This window comes from Taudactylus pleione, unplaced genomic scaffold (genome assembly GCF_031769625.1).
Source record: "Taudactylus pleione unplaced genomic scaffold, aTauple2 ptg000093l, whole genome shotgun sequence".
NCBI classification, from domain to species: Eukaryota; Metazoa; Chordata; class Amphibia; order Anura; family Myobatrachidae; genus Taudactylus; species Taudactylus pleione.
Window position 1 is genome coordinate 26,161,265 of NW_028284495.1, and position 23,500 is coordinate 26,184,764.

At 43.6% G+C, this 23,500-nt stretch overlaps 1 protein-coding gene across 2 annotated transcripts in view; it reads right to left on the reverse strand.

Annotated features, from left to right (window-relative positions):
* Positions 1-23,500, reverse strand: part of GREB1L (GREB1 like retinoic acid receptor coactivator) — a 159,814-nt gene that overhangs the window by 25,416 nt on the left and 110,898 nt on the right. For both annotated transcript variants that reach the window (XM_088469621.1, XM_088469620.1), the window contains 7 exons: positions 18,923-19,051; positions 16,707-16,841; positions 8,448-8,645; positions 7,810-7,990; positions 4,458-4,650; positions 1,312-1,445; positions 386-725 (listed from right to left, as the gene is read on the reverse strand). In XM_088469621.1, the coding sequence (XP_088325747.1) occupies positions 386-725; positions 1,312-1,445; positions 4,458-4,650; positions 7,810-7,990; positions 8,448-8,645; positions 16,707-16,841; positions 18,923-19,051 (1,310 nt within the window). The remainder of the gene's footprint in view (positions 1-385; positions 726-1,311; positions 1,446-4,457; positions 4,651-7,809; positions 7,991-8,447; positions 8,646-16,706; positions 16,842-18,922; positions 19,052-23,500) is intronic.

Consider the following 23,500-nt stretch of genomic DNA (forward strand, 5'->3'; position numbering starts at 1 on the left):
AGGAGAGGTGTTTGTCTAACGCAGGGTAAAACAAAAGATATTCAGGATGAAAACACACAGAGTCCAGTGGTATGCAGACATTGGGGCAAATTTGCCGGCATCGGCGAGTCTGTCTGATGTTTTAAATTGGAAATCATTTAAAAGGCAAAACTTTTAAACATCAGACAGACTCACCAGGAACTTGTCGATGCCTGCAAGTGGCAGACTATTACATTTACCCCATTGTGTTTTGGAGTGAAGACCACGTTTATGCCGCTAAAACTTCATTGCATCCAAGATGGAGCCTTGACACCAAAGTGCTTAACAGGTATTTTTTTTTATATAATGTGTTTCAGTTACAAATAAAGACCAGATCTTACTGACAGCTGAAATCCCCCTTACTTACCTTTAATCTAGTCACAAAGTGTTTAGCAACACAGAGCTCAGAAGCAGGATTGCCAAGGAGCACTTCAAAGCGGTACTGCAATCCTAGCTTGTCTCTCACTTCCTGCAGTCTCTCCTTTGCCAACATTGCCAGCTGCACAGAAGGGACCCGGATTATGAGCATGTGTCCACGGCCACTTTTGTCTTTTCCTGGGGAGCTGAGGAGGTCATCCATGATGCTCAGTGTCTCTGGTGTGGTGTGGTCTCTGAGTGAAGCCATAGTAGTTAGAGCCATAAGAGCTTCAGAATACTGCTGAATGAGGAGGTAGCATCGGATCACCATGCTGTGTAACCTGGGGTATCTACAGAGAAAGTGTGTTACCATTTGCAACTATACGGCAATGGAGGAGAACACTGAATACATTGGTGGTGGTGGGAGGGGGTCTGAGGTGCTAGGAAAGCCTGGTGATCAATCAGCAGCACTGATGGCGCCTCATCTAGAATCCCACCAATTAGAACATGCAAACTCCAAATGTGTAATCCCACAGGCATTCTTATAATGTGCAGGATAAAAGGAGGTCGTCATAAATAAGACGATGACACAAGCAGATCATTCAGCTGAATAAAGGCAAATTGTCTATAATAAGAATTGCTGTGTTATAACAAGATACTATCCAACTTTGAAGAGGAGCTATTGTATAATACTGTGTGGGAAAAAAAAATGTTTTGATTCATATTAATTAATCTATTTTAAACTGGACATTTATGTTGTATGAAGCTGCCCTTACTTCTGAGCACATACAGCAGTGTGTGTGTAAATATTTATTATGATATATATATATATATATATATATATATATATATATATATATATATATATATTTATTATGCACATATACATATTCTTAAATTCTAGTTATTACATTTCCATCTGTTTTAAAACGTCACCTTTCCAGGAGAGTGTTGACCATTTTCTCAAAAGTCTCGTCACATCGGAGAAGTGGGCTGGTTATGCCCCACTGTAGGGACTTGCTGTATTCATTGATGCCAAAGTAAAGCTTCTCTTCACTGCTTATTTCCTCCTGTGAAACACAAAATTATTAAAGAAAAACTAGTAGTAGTCTTTCAACTTCCTTTACTTTCAGATAAATGTAATAAAAATTGACGTACCTCGCTTATAACAGCATAAACACCAATGTGATTACGTAGTGACATTTAGGTAACACAAAAAGGACATGTTAAACAGATCATGTTACTGATGAACTACGGTGCTAACAAATATGAAGCCTCAACATGCAAACCATGTAATACATTGCAAGCTTCATTCGCTTTATACCACAATCTTTCATGTGTAAAACGTAGCAATCAACCTAATAGATTACTGATCAGCAAGAAAACGGCTGCCTCTAAATGACCCTCTTTATTATAGCTCCTCCCCAATGCAGCCTCAACACTGTTCTCTATGCACGGCCCACACCCTATGCTGTGAATGCCCAAACACACATCTTTGCTACAAATCTCTTTGAAGGGAAGGAACAGATTCAAACAAATATATATCATTCTAAGATAAGAAGCCATTTCTGCTATATAGATAGAGGTTAGGAAATGCTTAATATATCCTGTTATTTCTATACTAAAATACACGTATGTGTACACCAATATATATATGCTCAGTGTGCGACACATTTGTTGTCCATATCTGCTTTTATTTGATTGTTATATGTTTGTAATTTTTCTTTTATTGTATGTTTAAAAGCAATAATAAAAATTACTGAATTAAAAAAAAAAAAAAAAATGATAAGAAGCCAGATTTACTGCACATTTAAAAAAAAAAAAAAAAAAAAAAAGCTAGACAGACATGGGCATAATGGCCTGAGGCAGAAGGATGACTGGACCAGTAGGCATGGAAAAGCCTACTTCTGCAGTGTCTGGGTACATTAAGATACAGTGTGCATGGACCTGTAGCAAGCCATTCATGATACCAATAAGCAGATGCATCACTGGGTATGGTGACTAGGGATGGACATCGATGGTGGCCGACCATCAATGTTTTTCTTGTGATGGTAGTAATTTTATCATTTGATGGTGGCATTCCGATGTTTGCCACCATCGAATGGTAATTATTTGACGGTGTTGTGAAGGTTAACCTTTTTTTATTTTTTTATGTGGAGAGCTGCGCTGTCCCTGACTGCAGCTCTCAGCATAGGCATCTTGCCCAAGAAACTGCTCCAGGCCCTGCCCCCTATCCCATTCTGTCTTGCCCCCCAGTCCCACCCCATATCACCCCCTTGCCAGCTGTGCTTTATGGGTATTGTGCATGCGCAAGCTCAGTCTTTTGCGCTTGAGCATATCAAATTAATATTTTTTTTCATTAAATACTTTTGATGCGATGGTTACTTACCGTCGCATCGAAAGTTTTGATGGTGGAAGCCAAACCATCATTTGATGGTGGGCTTCCGATATCCATCCCTAATGGCGACACCCGGTGAGCACCTCATATTCGCCACGTGTGTCCAAAAAGGGGATGTGGCCTCGTGGGAAATCCCGCACGCATCACTCTGAGGTGTGCCCAGCTTCCACAGATATGATGGGATGCCTCCAGACACTAGTTCCTGCGCCATTGGCTCCTCCAACTGTGACAGGAGCAGAGTGCTGCAGGAAAAGTCACACTGCAGCATCCGGCTCCTGTCACTGAGGAGGAGCCGGCATATTGGTGTCATCCCTTCGATGGAGACCCCAGCACCCCCATAGCGACGCCAGTAAGTGCAGCCAATGACAGCTGTGCCTGCTTTGAATGGCTGCAGATTTCATTGAGCCAAAGCAGCCTGGAAACAATGTCACTGGCTGCATTGCCTGCTAAAGGTCACTAAAATCATGCAACCAACACCACAGTTCCTGGCCTCAAACTGTACTATGCATCTATCATGGTAAGTACAGGTTATATTTAGGTGGCACAGACTTGCCAAATGAAAGCAACCAATGTGTTGTGGGGTATATTTAAGGATTATACTAACATCACATAATTGGTCAGGCTTTGAATATAAAACACCACTATAGGAGGCGGCTGAGCAAGATACAATAAACACCTCAGAGAGCTTAATTGCATATACTTAATCTACTTAATCAGGAGGCTGCCCAATGTGTTTAGTGCATAAAACATTGCAGAACCTCATTAATGGAAGTAACAAGGGGCTGTTTAATGTAAAAGATGTCACAAGCAGTGGCGGATATACATTGATGGGGCCCTGAAGCTTGAACTAATATGGAGCCCTTTGCAACCAGCAACAATAGGTCAACATCCAACAAGGTCCAAACGGCCTTGCAAGGACCTTGAAGCCCAAATGGCTGAGATGTAGAAACCCCCACAGAGTGAGAGACTGTAGACTGTATGAGATAGACAGAAACCCACCAGAGAGCCACACACAGTAGATGCCATCCCTCAGTTAGCTCAGCTTTCAGTGTGTAGTCATCACTGCAGGGCCGACTTCTGACAGATGGGACAGCACAAATGGAGATGGGAGCATCTAGTGGCACTTAGCAGTACTGCACTCAGCAGTGACACTGACCACAGCTCTTCTATTCTGCGCCCGGTTGGCTCTTAAGAGCCATCCTCTGGTCGGAGCTGTAGATAAAGTGTCTGCCGGCCAGTACTGATCAGTACCCAGAACCCCCCCCCCCGTTTCTGAGTACTCAGAAACCCCCCCTACATGCACTACTGTAGAGCATATTCTAAGGTAATATTAAGTACTTCAAACAATTGGCTTATGATTCTATCACTAAAATAACTTTACTTTAATAACTGACACTTAAACTCCACTGATTTTGTAGAAAAATTCACGGCATTAAAAGAAAAAAAGAAAAAATTTGCATCAGGGCCCCTCCGGGGTTAGGGGCCCTGAAGCTTAAACTTCATTAGTTCTACAGTAGATCCGTCTCTGGTCACAAGGGTCTGAGCATAGTATATCAGACATCAGATGGGGATGTGCCTTCTACATATAATACATATTACATGGTTGTGCAAAGTGAAATTAAGTCTTTCATAGGCTTTTAAAATGCAAAATGAAATAACAGGTAGTGTTAAATAAAATCCTTACTGCCAAGTCTGGTTGAATCCAGTGCACCTCATTGCTGTGGCTGATCTTAGACTGCTGAGTTTGTAAGGCGTAAGGGTAGGCACTGACTTGCAACACAATGAGATTCAAGGCTTCCTGAACTTCACGACTATTAACAATCCGGTCAGACAGCCCCTGAGTAGGATCTCCATGAGGCAATGTTCCAGACATAGCACTGTAGAGAAATAAATCACTTTACATTAGAAATCAGGCAGATGCACATCTACTAACAAATTTGTTCCAAAAAACAAACTTGAAAACCCTTAAATACAAGTTTTAAAATAGTAATCTTAGTCCATATATGGCAAACATTAGCCAGCTTCAAGGCTGCCAGTTTATTCAACTGAAACACTGTAGATGGAACACAAATTATAAAACACAACACAAATCAAAAGCAATGTTCTGTGTAAAAGCTTAAAATCTATCACAAAAATCCCACTTAATGTGTGCCTGTGTGGCTTTTACTGACACTTTCCAACAAAATGCTCACTAATAGAGGTGTACAAGACCATTGTATTAATCACTTCACCTGGCAACTTTAACAAAACAGCCCCGAGCTACATGCACACTCTTGTTTTGAGATGTGTACTTTTGACATGCATTTTACTTCTGTTTAATATATTTTCAAAATGGGTATGAACTCAATTAAAACAGTTTTAGTGTTTTATGCATTCTACCTACATTAAAACTTCACAGCGTTGAGGGGTCATAAGGAGTGTATGTAGTCATTATGTCAACATTCAGAATACTGTCACCAGAATGTCGACATTAAGCTCTACAGGTTACATAATCCTGTAAGGTTTGTCTATATTTATCGAGAACAAATTATTTGATATTCAAAATAATGTACTCGTGTTCATGAAAATATATTGTTACAGATATGCTGTAACATTGTATTTGGCAGCTATTGTCAGCTCCAGGTGTTATCAATGTTATTTGTCTGTGAAAACATGGTGTCTGTGGAGTAAACTAGAATTTGCTGCTGTCAAATACAAATATTACCACTGGAATGTGGTTGGATATCACAGAGTGGAATCTCTCAGGCGGTTTTAATGTTTTTTTATGTTGTTTGGCTTTTTTGCTATAAAATTCACATATACAGAATGATGTGTCGCGCCAAAAAGCCCCTCTTGGTGCACCAGGTCCCGTGAGACTCTGCTGGCCTCGGACGTATTTTCAGGGAAAATGCGAAGAAGCAATGCGATGCGACTAGGACGCACCGGCAGACTATGCTTATTAATTTGATATGCGACACTTGTGTATATATGTGCAAAAAAAAAAAAAAAAAAAAACGACAACAGATGCTAGCGGGGTTGTACGGGACTTGGCGGCTCACTCACACCAGGCAAGTCGCGAAGTGTGTTGTATCGAGGCCAGATGCAGGAGGACACAACTGTAAGTCTATTCGTGCAAATTGTTAGTCAAGTCATTCCCTTTATGACTCACACGTATCTACCTATGTCACTTCTTGCTATATTATAGATTAATAAAAATTGTAATATTTAAATTTAACATTCAGGGCAGGACGTTATATGTGATGAGTTTATACGAGGAGGAGTCAAAAATTATCCGCACTCTCACTGTAGAATTAATTTTAATAAACTTACAGAAAAGACAAATACATTATTTTTTGACATAATCTCCCTGCTTTTCACTACACTTTGTCCATCTGTCAACAAGCTTTCATATTCCCTCATTAAAAAATGTTTTAGGCTGAGCTGCGAGCCACGAATGCATCGCTGTCTTCTGTTGTTGATTATTGCATAGGGAGAGCCATGGCTGATTTGCAACATAATCCAGTGTCGTCTATCCAAAAGCATCAGTTCACGTGCACGCTCAATGTTCTCATCAGTCATGGACGTGGACAGGCGTTCGGCTCCTTCTTCATGGCTGACACTTGGGCGACCTTCTTTGAACGTCTCTATCCATTCATACACACTTCTTTGCGACCACTTTCTCCATATTGTGCACAAAGTCTTTGATAAATATATCTGCACCAGGCAAACCCTCAGACCACAAAAAACTAATCGCTGCATGCTGCTCTTCTTTCGTGCAAATCACAAGTGAAGCAACCATTTTTTCTTGCACTGCAGTCACAAATGAACTAACGTAACACATTCAAACCTGCACAGCAGTGACTGGAGAGACAGCGACCTAGGCCCTGATTCAGAGGCGCTCGCTATTTGCTCTGAATCAGGACGGGCAGTTTTTTTTTTTCACCCCGGCCTCCAGGCCGCTCGCTAAGCTGTGGGTGACCCTTGTGGTAGGGTCGCTAAGCTTGTGACGAGACCCTTGTGGTAGGGTCTCGTCCACCGCAAGCCCCAGTGAACTTCCTGCTCTAATAGATGTCAGTAGGGCCGCCTACAAACAGCAGGCGTTCCTTCGGGAACGCATCTGTTTGTGCAGCCACCTCCCCGACCCGCCTACAAAACAGGGCGAACTGTCGATCAACATCGACAGCCGTCCTGTCTTGTAGCGAGCCCCAGACCGAGTGTTTTCTCACTTGCTCCGGGGCTCGCGTGCGCACTGCCCGGCCATCGACCCGCTTGCGAGCGGGTCTGAATCAGGCCCCTAGTACGGAATGCGTTGATAAGCCAACAGAAGTTTTAATATAACTGGAGTGTGGATAATTTTTGACTCGTATATTTCCCCTATGTTTGCATGGATTTCCTCCGGCAACCCAAAGAAATACTGAGAGATAAATTAACTTGTGATGAACTCCAATTTTTTTATTTATTGTCCACCCTAGTTAAATGTAAAATAACGTGCTCCATTGTTGGCCTTTTGACTTGTCCCAACCTACTGCATAAGCCATACAGGGAAGCAATAGTCAAAAAGATCCAACCTATTAATCTTGCGGTTATCCCATAGGTTGTACAGGTTGAGTCTCCCATATACAAAATGCTTGGGACCAGCGGTATTTTAGATATTGGAATATTCCGTAGTTTGGAATATTTGCTTACCACAATGAGATCTCTTGGGAATGGGACCCAAATCTATGTTTCATATACACCTTATACACACAGCCTCCAATATTTTCAATAATTTTGTGGCTCAAAGTTTGTGTACATACATGAAATCCATTTATGTTTCATAGACACCTTATATAACCTGAAGATAATTTTCTACAATATTTTGTGCCTTAAACAAAGTTTGTGTAGATTGAACCATCAAAAAGCAACGGTGTCACTATCTCAGTCATGCTAAAAAAAAAATTCCTTATTTCAAACTATTTGGATATGGGAGACTGAACCTGTATTTACTGAACATTGCTTAAAGCCACAAAATTGATGCCTCCATTGTGTTGATGACTGGCGCACTGTATGACACTTACCTAGTTAAATCCACATGGCTAGTGTCATGTATTAGTACAAAAAGTGTGTATGGATTTTGTTTCACTTTTTTCATAAAGGCATCAAATTTGGCTTGGACATCCCCGTCTAGACGAAGAACATACTTTTCAGCTCGCTGATGGGCGCACGCAGTCTCCTCTAGACCCAAATCTGTCAGCACCCCTGACAAAAGAGGAGACCCAGAAATAGGCAATTGGAATATAGGTAACAATATATAAATTGCACATATTAATTACAGGTGAAAATGCCTTTTGTTAAACGCATCTCAAAATATAATAATTGGGAGAATACAAGTGAAAAATATCTAAGCATATACGTTTAGGTTGATCATGGAGTACATGTGGTCCGGGGGTTAGCATTACAATGTAGCAAGCTCAGGTAGTAACACTCAGACAGCAGATAGGGGCGGGGGTGGGTGAAGCATAGTGAATGGAGGGGTAAACACAAAAATCACAATTGTATTGATTTTTACTTTATTGGTAAATCATGTAATGCTTCAAAACAACATTACTGGTCTTTAAAAAAAAAAAAATGCACACAAACAGATTAATTAGACTGGGGAAGTTATAGCAACACTCACCACATAAAACATACTTATCACCAAGCTTTGGCAGCTTACCTGATAGTCTAATTCTTTGCAGAGTCTGATATACAAGTACTTCTGATCGAGGGACAACTATTAGAAAGTCCACTTTGCTGAATCGCCCCAAATCAAGGCTTTGATTCCCACTGTCTGCAATAGCACACACCTGGGAGAGGAGCTTCCGAGCAACCGTTAGCTGAGCCTGACATATCTGGAAACTGTCCGTGTTACAGCCTAGAACACATCACACACATTTTGAAACAAATTTGAAGGACACAGGTTATACCATACATGCCTACCCTCCCGGAAGTAACAGGAGGCTCCTGATTTTTCGGGTAACCCCCAGCATCCCCAGAAGGGCAGGCACTTGTCCCGCATTCTGCCCAATTCCTAGGGCAGAATAAGAAGAATTTTCTTGCAGACCGGCGGGTCCACGAGAAAGGGGGCGTGACCTAATGACGCGGTTCTGTGAGAATCGCATAATTTGGCTCCATCCACTTACTTAAATATGCACCGCCGTGGCAAAATTGCCATGAGGGGTCAGGGCTTAATGTCACGACCTGTCCTGTCCCACCTCCAACACCTCCCACCTGCTTCTCCCCCCGGGGAGGAAAAATATATTACACATATACATAAACACAGATACACACACAGTATATATGTATCTTTATATCCATTTTTGTGTACGTATATATTTATATCTGTTTCAAGTTAACACAAGTTAATACAAAATATTTATTCCAGTATATTACTTAATTACTGTCTCATCTGCCCTGAAAATTGACATTATTACAGACAAAGCTAACTCAGGACGAAATACAAAACTAGGGATGTGTGCTTATACACAGAAAATAGTCGCGTCAAATAGCCCCTCTCGGAGCGACAGGATGTGGGCGACTCAGCAGCAGAGTGTCTTTCTTGCTCAAAATGTGCTTCTTATTCACAGAAATAAAACAAATACATTGCTAGTTTACACCAATCAATTTGATGTGCGTCATATGCATATCTGTGTGCGCTGAGTCCGCATCAGTATATAAATCCAGCAGCCACAGCTCTTTCTCACACTATGTTTCGTTGTGCTTCATTTGCAACTTTGTACGTGTGTAAAACCAATTCCTGTGTGGTTAAATAAATGTACCATGTGCTACTCCTTTGGAGCATCTCAGTCATGCATGTATAGACTCTAGGTGTATGAGGACACATCTGTAGTTCTGGTCGATAGGGGGAAGAAGCTAGTATTTGCTCATATTTGTGTGTCAAACTAATAAATTCATGCCTTTAAGTGTGGTCTAATGACATAAATCCAACTGCTTTATTATTTAATTATGGAAGTTTTCCCTTAAAAAAAAATAAATTAAGAGTTATGGTATAACATACCTTTGTTAACTCTTTTTCTTCGAGGTCCATGGGGTCCACAGCCATTAAGTTGGGTATGAATCCCGGTCACCAAACAGTTTATACAAACGAGCTCTCTGCTCCCAGGATGCACCGGGTTTCCTCCTCATATACCCCGCCTCCTGCCTCAGGTAGCCAGTTCGTTACCAAGCTCAAGCAGGCAGAGACAAACAAAGGGTAAGAAAGAAAAGACCCATATTTACGAGTCCAGACTCTCAAGAGAAGAAACTACGGAAAACCTCCCCCAGAACTACAGGTGCGTCTGGGTGGGTGTCCTGTGGACCTCATGGACCTCGAAGAAAAAGAGTTAACAAAGGTATGTTATACCATAACTCTTATTTTCTTCTTTGGGGTCCATGGGGTCCACAGCCATTACGTTGGGGATATCCCAAAGCACTAACCCTACGGGTGGGGACGCTCCTGACTCTCGGAAGAGAGGAGAATCCTACACCCGAAGGAGGCATCCTGAGAGGCAAAAGTGTCAAAGGCATAAAATTTGACAAAGGTATGGATGGAAGACCATGTGGCTGCTTTACATAATTGCTCAGCAGAAGCACCCAGGCTGGCCGCCCATGATGGACCTACCGCCCTAGTAGAATGTGCAGTCACTGAATCCGGCACACGCATACCAGCCTGTGTATAAGCCAATGAAATTGCCATGCGAATCCACCTGACCAGTGTCCGTTTATTGGCTGGCCAGCCATGCTTATGACAACCATAAAGCACAAAAAGTGAATTGGACTTCCTCCATTTGCTCGTGCGTTTAACAAATTCTCAATGCTCGGACCACATCCAGGGAAGCCTCACCTTGTGAGAGACTTGTGCCCTGAAATGCTGGAACTACTATTTCTTCATTAATATGAAATTTAGACACCACTTTCGGAAGGTAACCCTCCCTAGTACGTAGTACAGCTCTATCTTGATGAAATATCAAGAACGGCTCCTGGAAGGAAAGCGCAGCTAAATCTGAAACTCTACGTGCAGATACCATAGCAAGGAGGAATATAGTCTTTGCTGTTAGCCACTTGATGTCTATTGAATTTAAAGGCTCGAACGGAGGAGCCTGTAAAACCTTCAGAACTAGAGTCAAGTCCCACGGAACAACCGGGGAAACGAAGGGAGGCTGAATCCTCAACACCCCCTGAAAAAAAGGTCTTTATATCAGGTCTCAGAGCTATTTTATGTTGGAACCAGACTGACACCTATACCTTTAAAGAGGCCAGGCGTAGCCCTTTTTCCAGACCGCTTTGAAGAAAATCCAGCACTCTGGATATCAGGAATTTATGTGGATCATACCCTTTCAGTTCACACCACTGAAAGAAAGTATGCCAAACCCTATAATATATACGGGCTGAGGATGGTTTCCGTGCCTTCAGCATCGTCTGTATAACAGACTCGGAAAACCCCTTTTCCCTCAAGACGGAGGCCTCAAGAGCCATGCCATCAAAGATAGCCGTTGAAGATCCGGGTACCAGCAGGGACCCTGTAGCAACAGATCCGGTCTCAATGGCAGAGGCCATGGAGTGTCTATGGAGAGAGACAGTAGATCTGTGAACCAGTGCCGTCTCGGCCACGCCGGAGCCATTAATATGACAGTGCTGCCCTCTTGTTTGATCTTTCTGACCACTCTGGGCAGAAGACCAAACGGGGGAAACAGATATACCAGCTTGTAACGCCACTTTACTGTCAGTGCGTCTACAAACTCGACTCTCGGATCTCTTGTCCAGGATCCGTACCTGGGAACCTTGTTGTTCCTTCTTGATGCCATCAGATCTATTTCTGGTAGACCCCACCTGTCCACAAGGTTCCGAAAAACCTGTGGATGTAGGGCCCATTCCCCTGCATTTATCTCTTGCCGACTGAGAAAATCGGCCTCCCAATTCAGGATTCCTGGAATGAACATGGCAGATATCGTGGGCAGATGAGTCTCTGCCCATACCAGGATTCTTGATACCTCTGCCAAGGCGGCCCAACTCCTCGTGCCCCCTTGATGATTTAGGTAGGCGACCGCGGTGCGATTGTCCGACTGTATCTACACCGACCTGCCCTTTAAGATTTCCTGGGCCTGCACTAAAGCTTTGAATATAGCTCTTAGTTCCAGGATATTTATCGGTAGCCGGCTTTCCGTCACTGACCACTTTCCTTGGAAAGTGTGTGACCCCGTCATCGCCCCCCAACCATGAAGACTAATGTAAAATCAGACACCCAAAAGGGGCGACCCTGCCTGAGATGCTTTGTCTGCAACCACCAGGTAGACAACCGTACCTCTGGAGAGAGATGCAGCAGCTGGGACCTGATGCGATGATCCTTGTTCCAGCGAGACAGAATGAATTGCTGCAGTGGTCTGGAGTGGAATTGAGCATATTCCACCATCCTGAAGGTGGCCACCATCGACCCCAGGACCTGCATGGCTACTAGAACGGATATTTGCCTGTTGCGAAGCAACCTGCCTATTCGTGATTGTAGAGCAAGGATCTTCTCCTCCGGCAGATATATTCTCAGCACCACGGAGTCCAATCTCGCTCCCAAATGACACATCTGTTGTACCGGACAGGGTGACGACTTTTGCCAGTTTATGATCCAGCCGTGACTGTACAGACATGATACTGTCAGCCCCAAATGATCCTGTAACTGCTGTGGGGACTGCCCCAGCAAGAGGAGGTCGTCCAAGTAAGGCAAAATCCTGACGCTTTGGCGCCTGAGGCATGCCATCATCACTGCCATCACCTTGGTGAATACCCGAGGGGCTGTGGCTTTCTTGGTGGAAATCTCGCTAAGGGCTGACCTTTGGCCTTGCCCTGCGGCCGAAACCCCCGAAAGGACGCCCTCCTCAATTTAGACGAGGTTGCTGATGGTAAACCTGCCGTCTTTGAGGCTGCCATGGAGGATACAATTTTGTCCAGTTCTGGACCAAAGAGCACACCTCCTGTGAATGGAAGGAATTCTAGGGCCTTTTTGGACCCGACATCTGCCCTCCAATCCTTCAACCAGAGGATCCTACGTGCCACCACGGACTCAGCTGAAACGTTAGAGGAAAGGATCCCTGCCTCCAAGGCGGCATCACCCAAATAAGAGGCCCCTTCTCTAATAAAGGAGATCATATCCAGTTGCTCCTTAGAGGCATCTGGTAAAGACTCTGTTAGAGTTTTGGCCCACTCCTCAATAGCTCTTGCTACCCAGGCAGTAGCCATAGCTGGGCGGGTGGCCGTTCCTGCCAGCGAAAAAAATTGATTTGAGACAAGACTCCAGTCTCTTATCCGTGGTTTCCTTCAGTGAAACTGCTGGGATTAGCAAAGTGGTACGTTTAATCAGCTGTGCCACATGCGCATCAACTGATGGTGGATTCTCCCACTTGGCACAGTCCTCTGCTGGAAAAGGATATAGAAGCGCCATTCTTTTAGAAGAATGGCTTATCTTATCCGGACGGACCCAGGCTTCTCCATAAGTTCTGATAAATGTTCAGACTTTGGGAATTCTGCCTTAACCACTTTTTGGCGCTTGAACAGGGGGGGCTTTCCTAAGCGGAAGATCCCCTTCCTCGATATTTAACACCGATTTTACAGCCCTTATCAGAAAAGGGACATCGGCAACTGGAAAATGATCATCACCCTCCTCAGAGCTAGACTCCTGCGAAAAGTCCTGTGCCTGTTACTCGGAGGAGGAGGCACTCGAGTACTCACCCATGTAAGGCGGTACATGGCGCCTAGATTTAGGCTGGTTTGGCTTGACAGCCTGAGGCTGAAAAACCCCCGAGGATGATGCCATAACCTTACCAGCACCAGGGTCCATCCAAGGCAGCCACATCATGGGCATAGGATGCATCTGCTGAGGCAAACCCCAAACAGGTGGTACCGGGGCAGCCAGCCGTTCCGCCACCTGAGCCATAACCTGAGAAAATGATGCCCAAGGAGGCTCAGGGCCTGAAACAGGCAAACTTAATTGGTGTGGTGGCTGTCTGAAACAGTTCCCACAAAGCCCATTTTGTAGAAAGTCCTGTGGGGACAAACCTGCCTTGCAGGCTACACAGGATATCAGCAACAGGGCTCTCGCCACCTGACCCTCAGACTCCTTAGACATAACACTATGCCACTGGTTCTGAGTGTATATGTGCTGCTTTCTACTCTCAGCCCACACACCTGTAGCAAGGGAAGGGGAGAGACAGTGACAGTATACAGGAATTACAGTTCTTTTACAGAAGAAACAGTATCCATAAACAACAATCACATGTCATGCATAAATACTCTGCGAGCCATATGCATATAAGCTCTCACTACTATAATCAGCCTCAGCTTAGGTAGGATAGAGCCCTGTAAAGACCTAGACCAGCAGTAGGCAAGGTATACAGGGAGACTGCCCAGCGTCCTGTAGGAGCAGCGTTCAGAGAGCAACTGACATACACTCTGGCTGCCCTATATGGAGGCTGGGAGGAGCAATCCACAGTCACTGTGCCAGAGGAATGAACTAGCGTGTGGATTGGGGGAGGGGCCGCCGGGGAAGCGTACCTCCCCTATGCTGCTTGGACCTGCCCGGTAAACTGACCTGGCCGCCGCCACAAGCCCCGGCTGGTCAGGACCATGAAATCCCGGCGGTCTATGCTAGGAGAACAAGCCGTATGCCTACTGGCTGCAGCGCGCCTCCGGCCAGTCTCACCGCCGGAGGCCGGACCGCTACGTGGTCCCGGCGTCAGCGGCCGCCGCGACCACCTGCTCACCTGCCATCCCCTTGATCTGGTTGCGGTCCAGGGCCAGAAAGCCCCTGCCGACTCCCCTGCCGAGGCTAGCGGTGCGGCGCCGGAGGATGTAGTTGCAGCGTGTGGCCGGTGCGCCTCCAATCAGGCGCGAGGCTGCTTCCAGGACAGCTCAGACCACCCGCTGAGATAGAGAGTAAAACTTTTTTTTTTTTTGTACTCGTCTGCAGGACTGCTCCGGCAGTCCCACTGTCTATGTGGTGAACACACCAAACTGGAAGAACTGGCTACCTGAGGCAGGAGGTGGGGTATATGAGGAGGAAACCCGGTGCATCCTGGGAGCAGAGAGCTCGTTTGTATAAACTGTTTGGTGACCGGGATTCATACCCAACGTAATGGCTGTGGACCCCATGGACCCCGAAGATGAAAAAAAACAAAATACCCTTATATCTTTAATACAGTAAGGGGGATGGGTTTAACTGTATATGTCCATGCTGCATTTTCCCCATTAAATACATATAAAGACAATATAAGAAAGATGCCGCCAACCAAAATTGGATACTTTGCATCCTGTAATTTGAGGTTTCAATTACATAAATAAAAGGCCTAACAGTTGAAATTATTATTCATGCATTTCTTATGGGACTATACCAGATTTGTGATGTATTCAATTAGGTGCGATGTGCCGCGGTACTGTACATCGCCACAATATATGGCTGTGCACTAACTTGCCTACTACAGTGCTGTCATTCCATATTCCTCTAGCAAGAGATGTAGACAGTGGCAACACGCCGCATTGCTTCTAACTGAAATGACCCAGATATATTACCTTGCTATGATACCATAAGGAAATAACACTATGAACGTGTGCTTGATTTTATTTTGACTTAATTTTTTATTTTGCCACATAAATAATTTACATACATGAGAAATTCTATTGGAATGGTGGGCAATTACATATACATCAAGTAAACATGTCATATAAAACGGTGTTGCTTACAGCTCTGAATAATACTTTAGCCTGTATTCAATTAGCGGAGAAAATCAGAGATCGATGAAAAGCACATTCACCTCATTCGTCTATTTTGAAGCGAAGTTTTCGCCTACTTACACAATGCTCGCTCCTGCTTTACGCCCTATTCAATTGCAAAACAGCTGAAAAAGCAGACGTGCGAATGCCGTAACTAGCGAAAAGGACTTTTTGGGGGGAAATCAGTCTGTACCCCTAAAAAAGCATAAGTGACCCTGGTAATCAATATAGAAGTGTATTAATAGCTGTAATAATAGTATTTTGGGTTCCTAAATTGAGTCAAAGGGCTGTTATATGCACTTTGCAGAGTGGAAAAATTATAGAACACAATTTCTTTGGTGAAAAATAATTGCTGAAGTTAAATTGGGGGTACATGTAAATGCGTACTAGTATATTTTGGAGTTAATAAGGTGCATTTAAAAAAAATAAAGAAATAAAAACAGCTACTGCCGCCCCCTGCAATCCTAAAAACACCTGTCCCATCCATACAGCACCCCAAAATACCCGACCCAATATTTTAAACCCATTTTCAAACACTTTCCATTTTCACCACAAAAATGACTTGCCTTTTTTAGGGGGTATTAAGATAAATGTGTATATTTTTTTGCCCAATTAGTCATTTAATTAAAAATAGGAATTTTGCACACCTTTTCTTTTGCCTTTGGGTGGATAAAGTTTTTCGCCTGTTTTTGCCTACAGAGTTTTCGCCCCAGGCGAAAACATCCTGGAATTGAATAGTTACTTCGGAAACAGACGAAAACCGCGCATTTGTGAAAACTATTCACCGATCGCGGCTTTTCTCCTCTAATTGAATACGGGCCTATGTCTCCAGTCAAAAACATTTAGTTGATTTGATAATTTTTCCTTTAGTTTTTTATTCTACTATATTTTTTTTTATAAATGGGATGATTCTTTTAGACTTTACAAAGAACATTATTATATGATTCTTGTTTCCTTTCTGTTGTATTCTATCATTTAAAGCCAAACTTTTCTAAGATGTTATTTTCTTGCCTGTGTATTTATTTGCTGAGCAGCAGAATGTAGTTGGCAACTCCAGTATATCGGATCCTGCTTGGTAGTATCTCATTTCTGAAGTTATGGGTTAGTTTATTGCCTGATTTTATGTTGAATTAACTAAAATCTTACTATAACTGAGACTTTCCCAGTAATTGCTGAATGTTACCTTTGGTTTGTGTAGGAACCATGCCGGCTGCTTCATGAGAGGAAACACATTCTTTTACATCACCGTTAAAAGGAATAATCACATTATCTCCTCTCTTCCTTTGTATTTTCTCCAGCAATCTGTCCAAATTGTCACCTAATAAATAAAGAAACATTTAGAGTACAACTGTAATATTAACTCAAACGGCTAAGGAACACATTGTATTTATAGTATAGATTACGTATAGAATAGTAAGAAGATTATGTAAATTTGTGCTTCATTTCACATATGTAATGTGATGTGCTATACAAGAACTGGAAGAGTATCTGAACCAATTTGGAAAGTACTACAGATGTGTCCTCACTTACAATATTGTCCGTATGCTATGCAGTGTGAGACTCCCGGATTCCTCATCACCGTGGATGTAGATAAAGTGAAGATAAAGTACCAGCCAATCAGCTCCAGTCATTTTTCAAACACAGCCTGTGGCATGATAGGAGCCGATTGGCTGGTACTTTCTTTGTTCACTTTATCTCCATCCAAGGCTTAGTAAATAGACCCCATAGTGTGCTAGAGATGCTAGCCTGCAAATTTAACACCACAGAAATTGGTTATACACACATATAAAAGTCGCAGATGAAGTACAGTGGAACGCTGTGCTCACATCAATGCCCTTTTTACACACAGTCAGACTTGGTCGCACACATATTTACAAATGCACCAAATTGAGCAGTGCAAGCAGGCGAAGTCGTTTCGTCGCTGCACGCTATTTTATTATGTGAAGACGACGCACATTTTGAGCGAGAAAAAGAAGTCGCAATGGACCAGGCACGCAGAGAAGGGCTATTTGGCATAAGCAACAGTAAGAAAGGAGACATCTGTACAGTGGTTTCTTTTAAAGGGATAAAATATATAGCATCCATCATTAGTATTTAAATATTAGCAAGTTTCTCTCAGTTATGATGCAATTGATGATTATGCAGAAATGTACTAGAAGAAATAGAAAGTAAAATGTGATGTCAGAAAGCAGTCTATCTAAGGGAGACATGGCTATTTGAATAGCACCCACCAAGGAATTAGGTTACCTAGATGTCATATGTAGTGACTCCAGTCAATAATATATGTGCAAACAGTGATGATGATGTAATTTTAGAGAAGCACAGTTGGCATAATGGTTAGCATAACTGCCTCACAGCACTGCAGTGTTGGAATCGATTCCCACCAAGGCCTTAACTACGTGGAGTTTGTATGTTCTCTCTGTGTTTGCGTGGGTACTACAGCTTCCTCCCACCCAAAAACATACTTGTAGGTTAAGTGTCTAGTTACAAAAATTAACCCTAGTGTATATTCATGTGTGTCTATGTGGTAGGGAATATAGATTATAAGATCCACTTGGGGCAGAGATTCAGGTGAATGACCAAAATATTATCTGTAAAGAGCAGCGTAATATGTGTGCGCTATATGAGTAACTTAACAAATAATGATGTAAATTATGTACATTACACATCACTTTGGATTTTGGTTATGCTTGGCATACACTATACAATTATCAGAGCGATCCGCCCGATATCCGCGAATCGCCCCGATAATTGCAGTGTGTGACTGAGGGCGACTGAGGATTAAATATCGGTGAGGCATGCTGGATCATCCAGCATGCCTGTCCGATGAGATATTCTGTAAGTAAAAGTCACCCGCATTGGGCAGTGTACACCCAGCCGCGCCAGACAGACATTTTCGCTGTTCCTTCCCAGGGAAGGAATGGAGAAAGGTCTCCTTCCCAGGGGGCAGAGCACAGATATCAGGGCCAATACACTGTGAAACATCTTACAGTGTATGCCCGCGATATCTGCAGAGTGTCAGGCTGACAGATAAAATGTCTGTCGGTCTCACAAGCATTTTATCTGATAGTGTATGCCCAGCATTATCTATGTGAAATGGATTTTCTTTTTGCAGTTGAATTAATCATATATACAGCAAAGTACTGAAATGGATCTCATTTGACAGCATAAATGTTACTAGAAGAAGAGTGAGGAGTGTGCCTATGTCAGACTTTGTACATTGTGATACAGCTGCACATTCCTGTGTTGCAGAGACATAAGGGAACCCTCTTACATTATCTTTATCCAGGGTCCATTAATGTCTTGAAGTAAACTTGCTTCCAATTTTCAGAAATTCATGCAACATTCTATTCAATCCAGCCATCGGGCCAGTAGAAAGCTCAAACGTACATCACTTACCCATTGATGTGTTTTTGAAGTGCGAAGCCAGGAAGCTGACCTTGCCGGTGATGAGCTCATAGCTAATCTCCTTCAAGAACTCACTAGTTGTCAGCATGCTCTCCGCTAGCACCCGGGATTGGTATTTTCCTAAAACAGGCAAGAATGTCTTAGTCTTAACACGGAACATTACTGCCTCTATAATAAACCACCGCTGTGCCAGCTGGCTTAGTGACATTCTAATGGTCTTACAAATAGAACAAATAGATGGGAACACCAAACGAATACAATCCATTCTATTGTAAGTCACGGTGCCATGACATGTAAGCACAGAGAGGTCACGTATTGAACAAATCTCTGGGTGCCAAAATCTTCTGCTGGGTTTATACTGATACTTTTGTTGCATCACTTGCACCAATCTAATGGCCTGCAATATTTTTTCAGCCAGCCGTCAATTATTTAAAAAAAAAAAAAAAAAAGAGACCCAAATAAATAATAAATAATTACTTGTGCTGAAATAACACACACATCAAAACAAATCAATGAAACAATAAAAAAAACACGTTACTAAATCAAAATCATAACCTGCAAACATACCGTTTACTATGGATATTACATTTAAAATGGCTTACTATTCTAAAAAGAATACTTAACGGATGAGTAAAAATGACACTCATGTAAGCAATGTAAACATGTACCACTGCATCATTCACTCAGTTATTACATGGAAAATGTATATAAATAATAATAATTTGATCAGCTCAGCAATATACTTTGGTGTCTATTGATGACTTTTCATTTTACCTCAGCAAAACAACAATGGGATTTTTTTTTTTTATATAGTTTAATATTTTTCTTATAGACAATTGGGTGGGGGACAGAATACCTGGAGTATAGAAGCGTGGGCACTTTAATTTGTAACACTAAGAATAAACACTAAGAATTTAAGTGTCCTCCCCCTCTATACTTTTCTCCCGGAATGAAGCCAGTTAATTGACTAAATCGAGACTCACAGGACAGGAAAGTTAGGAAAAATAAGAGAGGGACGGAAGACGTCAACATGAAAAAAAGATCAAACATAAAAAGAAAACTAGAATGTATAAGGATGGTCATTTAGTGCCCCTCAATGGATCATCATTTAACACAAGTATAAAATTTTTATATCTTTATCATCAAATTGAAGGACTCAGTATTCCTTGGCAAATACCAAAGCTGCCCTTAAAGGTTGGGCATGCTCAGAACTAGGGGTGAGCGGGTTCGGATTTCTGAAATCCGAACCCCCCGATCCGAGTCAGGTCCGACTTTTCCCGCCTGACTCGGATCTGAAATCGAGGCAAAATGTCATCATCCCACCTTCCGGGTCTCGCGAGTTTTGGATCCTATATAAGGTACCCGCGTTGGCGCCATTTTCTCACTCGGCTGTGGACAGTGAAGAGGGGGGGTGGGAGTTAGGGCTGGCTGGGCTGTGTAGTGTAGTGTAGTGTAGTGCAGTGTAGTGTAGTGTTGTGCTGTGCTGCTGTTGTCCATAGGGGTTGTGTCCACTCCTCCAAAGTCCATAGGGGCTGGCTGTGTTGTGCTGTGTAAAGGGGTGCTGTAGTGCTCTGTCCATCAGGGGTGCTCCCCCCAAGTGCAAAAAAAAAATTTTTTTCTGTGTTTGTGAATTGTATGCGCAGTAGCCGCACGTGCATCAACAAAGTAGCTCCAAGCGTGCGTCTGTCTGTCATAAGTAAAGGGCAGGCTGGCTCGTCTGTTAAAGGGTGGTGTAACCCCCAAAGTGCACTCCAAACCAAATAAAAAAATATTTTCTGTGTTTGTGAATTGTGTGCACTGTAGCTGCACGTGCATCAACAAAGGAGCCGCGCCAAGCGTGCGCCTGTGTCCCATAAGTCTGTTAAAGGGTGGAGTAACCCCCACAGTGCACTCCACAAAAAATAAACAATTTTTTTTTCTGTGTTTGTGTGCGAAATGTATGCGCAGTAGCCGCACGTGCATCAACACAGCAGCAGCGCCAAGCGTGCGCCTGTGTCATAAGTCAAGGGCCGGTTTGGACATCTGGTCAGGGGTGTATCTAGGGGTCCGAGCACCCCTGGCAACGTAATGGACTGACGCCCCCCCATAGTTTCTGAAAAATTATACTATACAATAAATACTTATAATGTCACCCTTCTGTCTCTCCAGCCAGCCCCCCATGATTCATCAGCCAGCACCTCCTTCTGTCTCCCAAGCCAGCCACCCATATATATAATATATACACACACATATACATATACACAGACATATAGTGAGGTCTCGATGAGTAGGAGTCCCTCCGAGGTCGCCTCCACTGAACTCAGCTCTAGCTTCTCACTGAATCTACGGGCAGGCAGGCAGCCGGCAGCATACCTGACCCTGTAGGTGACGTCACCCGGAGGAGACACACAGACTATGTGGCGCAGGAAGGGCATGTGAAGCCTTTCACTGCACCGCCATTTGTTATGCCCAGGTTTTCCTGACTGACCCCCGGCCCTTGCTAATCCAGTAGGAGACGGACAGAGGTGTGTGTGGTGACCCGGCAGTGTTTCATGGGTGGGACCTCGCTCGGACAGGCTGTTTAAGGAAACAAATGCTCCTGTCACCAGCAGTTCCTGAGGGAGCGGCGAGCCTATTTTCATTAGAAAAATTCTGTCCCTGGGCCACGGGTGGCACCGCCGGATGGTGCCCCCCCTAGGCTGGCGCCTCTGGCGAGTGCCATCCTGGCCTATAGGTAGATACGCTCCTGCATCTGGTCCGGACTGAAGGACGTGCCAACAATTTCTGACATGTCTACTGTCACTGCATATGATACTGTCACCACTGACAGAATGGTGGAGGAATTATTTTCTGTGTTTGTGAATTGTGTGCACTGTGGCTGCACGTGCATTAACAAAGGAGCAGCGCCAAGCGTAGGATGGCCTATAGGTAGATACGCTCCTGCATCTGGTCCGGACTGAAGGACGTGCCAACAATTTCTGACATGTCTACTGTCACTGCATATGATACTGTCACCACTGACAGAATGGTGGAGGAATTATTTTCTGTGTTTGTGAATTGTGTGCACTGTGGCTGCACGTGCATTAACAAAGGAGCAGCGCCAAGCGTGTGCCTGTGTCATAAGTAAAGGACCAGCTGGCTTGTCCGTTAAAGGGTGGTGTAACCCTCAAAGTGCGCTCCACAGAAAATTCTTATTTTTTTTCCTGTCTTTGTGAATTGTGTGGGCTGTAGCCGCACATGCATCCTCAAAGTAGCAGCAACAAGTGTGCGTCTGTCTGTTAAAGGATTACATTGGTGACAGCATCCAAGTAGGCATGTCAGACAGTCCGTACCTGTACTGGCAGGAAAAAGACAATTTGGAGGCCCCTGTACAAACTGTCTCTATTTTACCTGAGTTGCCCCCCCTCCAGTGTGTACTCCGAAAGAGTGTTTAGTGCAGACGGGAACCTTGTCAGCGAAAGGCGTAGGAGGTTGCTTCCACAAAATGTGGAGAATATGATGTTCATAAAAATGAATTATCAACTCTTCCAGGGAGACCAGCCTCCAGAACGTACAGAAGGACCTGTGGTGGTGGATTCCAGCGGGGACGACTTAATACTCTGTGGATGAGGATGTACACAACACTGAAGAGGGTGAGGAATCGGTGAATGAGGAGGATGAGGACGACATCTTGCCTCCGTAGAACCAGTTTGTGCAGGTACAGATTAATTGCCAGCTTGTTTTGTGGGGGCCCAAACGAACCAATCATTTCAGCCACAGTCGTGTGGCAGACCCTGGCGCTGAAATGATTGGTTTGTTAAAGTGTGCTTGTCCTGTTTATACAGCATAAGGGTGGGAGGGCCCAAGGACAATTCCTTCTTGCACCTCTTTTTTCTTTGCATTATGTACTGTTAGGATGGCAGTTTGAAAAACTAGGCCCCAATCTGCCACTGCAGTGTCACTCCTAGATGGGCCACGTGTTTGTGCCGCCCACTCGTGTCGCTTAGCATAGTCATCCAGCTACCTCGGTGCAACCTTTTGGACATAAAAACACTGGTGTGAGGTGTTCAGAAAAGACTGGAAATGAGTGGAAATTAAGGTTATTGAGGTTAATAATAGCATAGGAGCAGAAAAACCAACACATTATGTGATTTTAGCTGTTTTTATGCTTTTTTTTAAAAAAAATACAGATCCAAAACACAAAACCCAGAACCCAAAACATGGAAGGGTGGTTTTGGCAAAACCAATCCAGATCCAAAACACGAAGAAAGATCCAGATCCAAAACACGAAAAGTGGCCAATGCACACCCCTAATTAGAACTGATGTGAAGCACCTTCCAACCATCCATGCCTGAGCGTAAACACAGCAAACTTTGAAAACATGCCGGAAGAAAACCATGTTACCACCAGACAGAGCTGCTCAGCCGAGGTCCCCTACACCACCACACAGAAAGCACCCACTGATCTTGTAGAATGTGCCCTCACACTACGAATAAAAGGCTGCCCTGCTACACTAAGAGTTTGTTGAATCATCAAAGTAATTCCCCTGGCAATGGTCAGCTTCAACATCTATACTGTGGAGAAAAGATCTAATGTCCTAATAACATCACA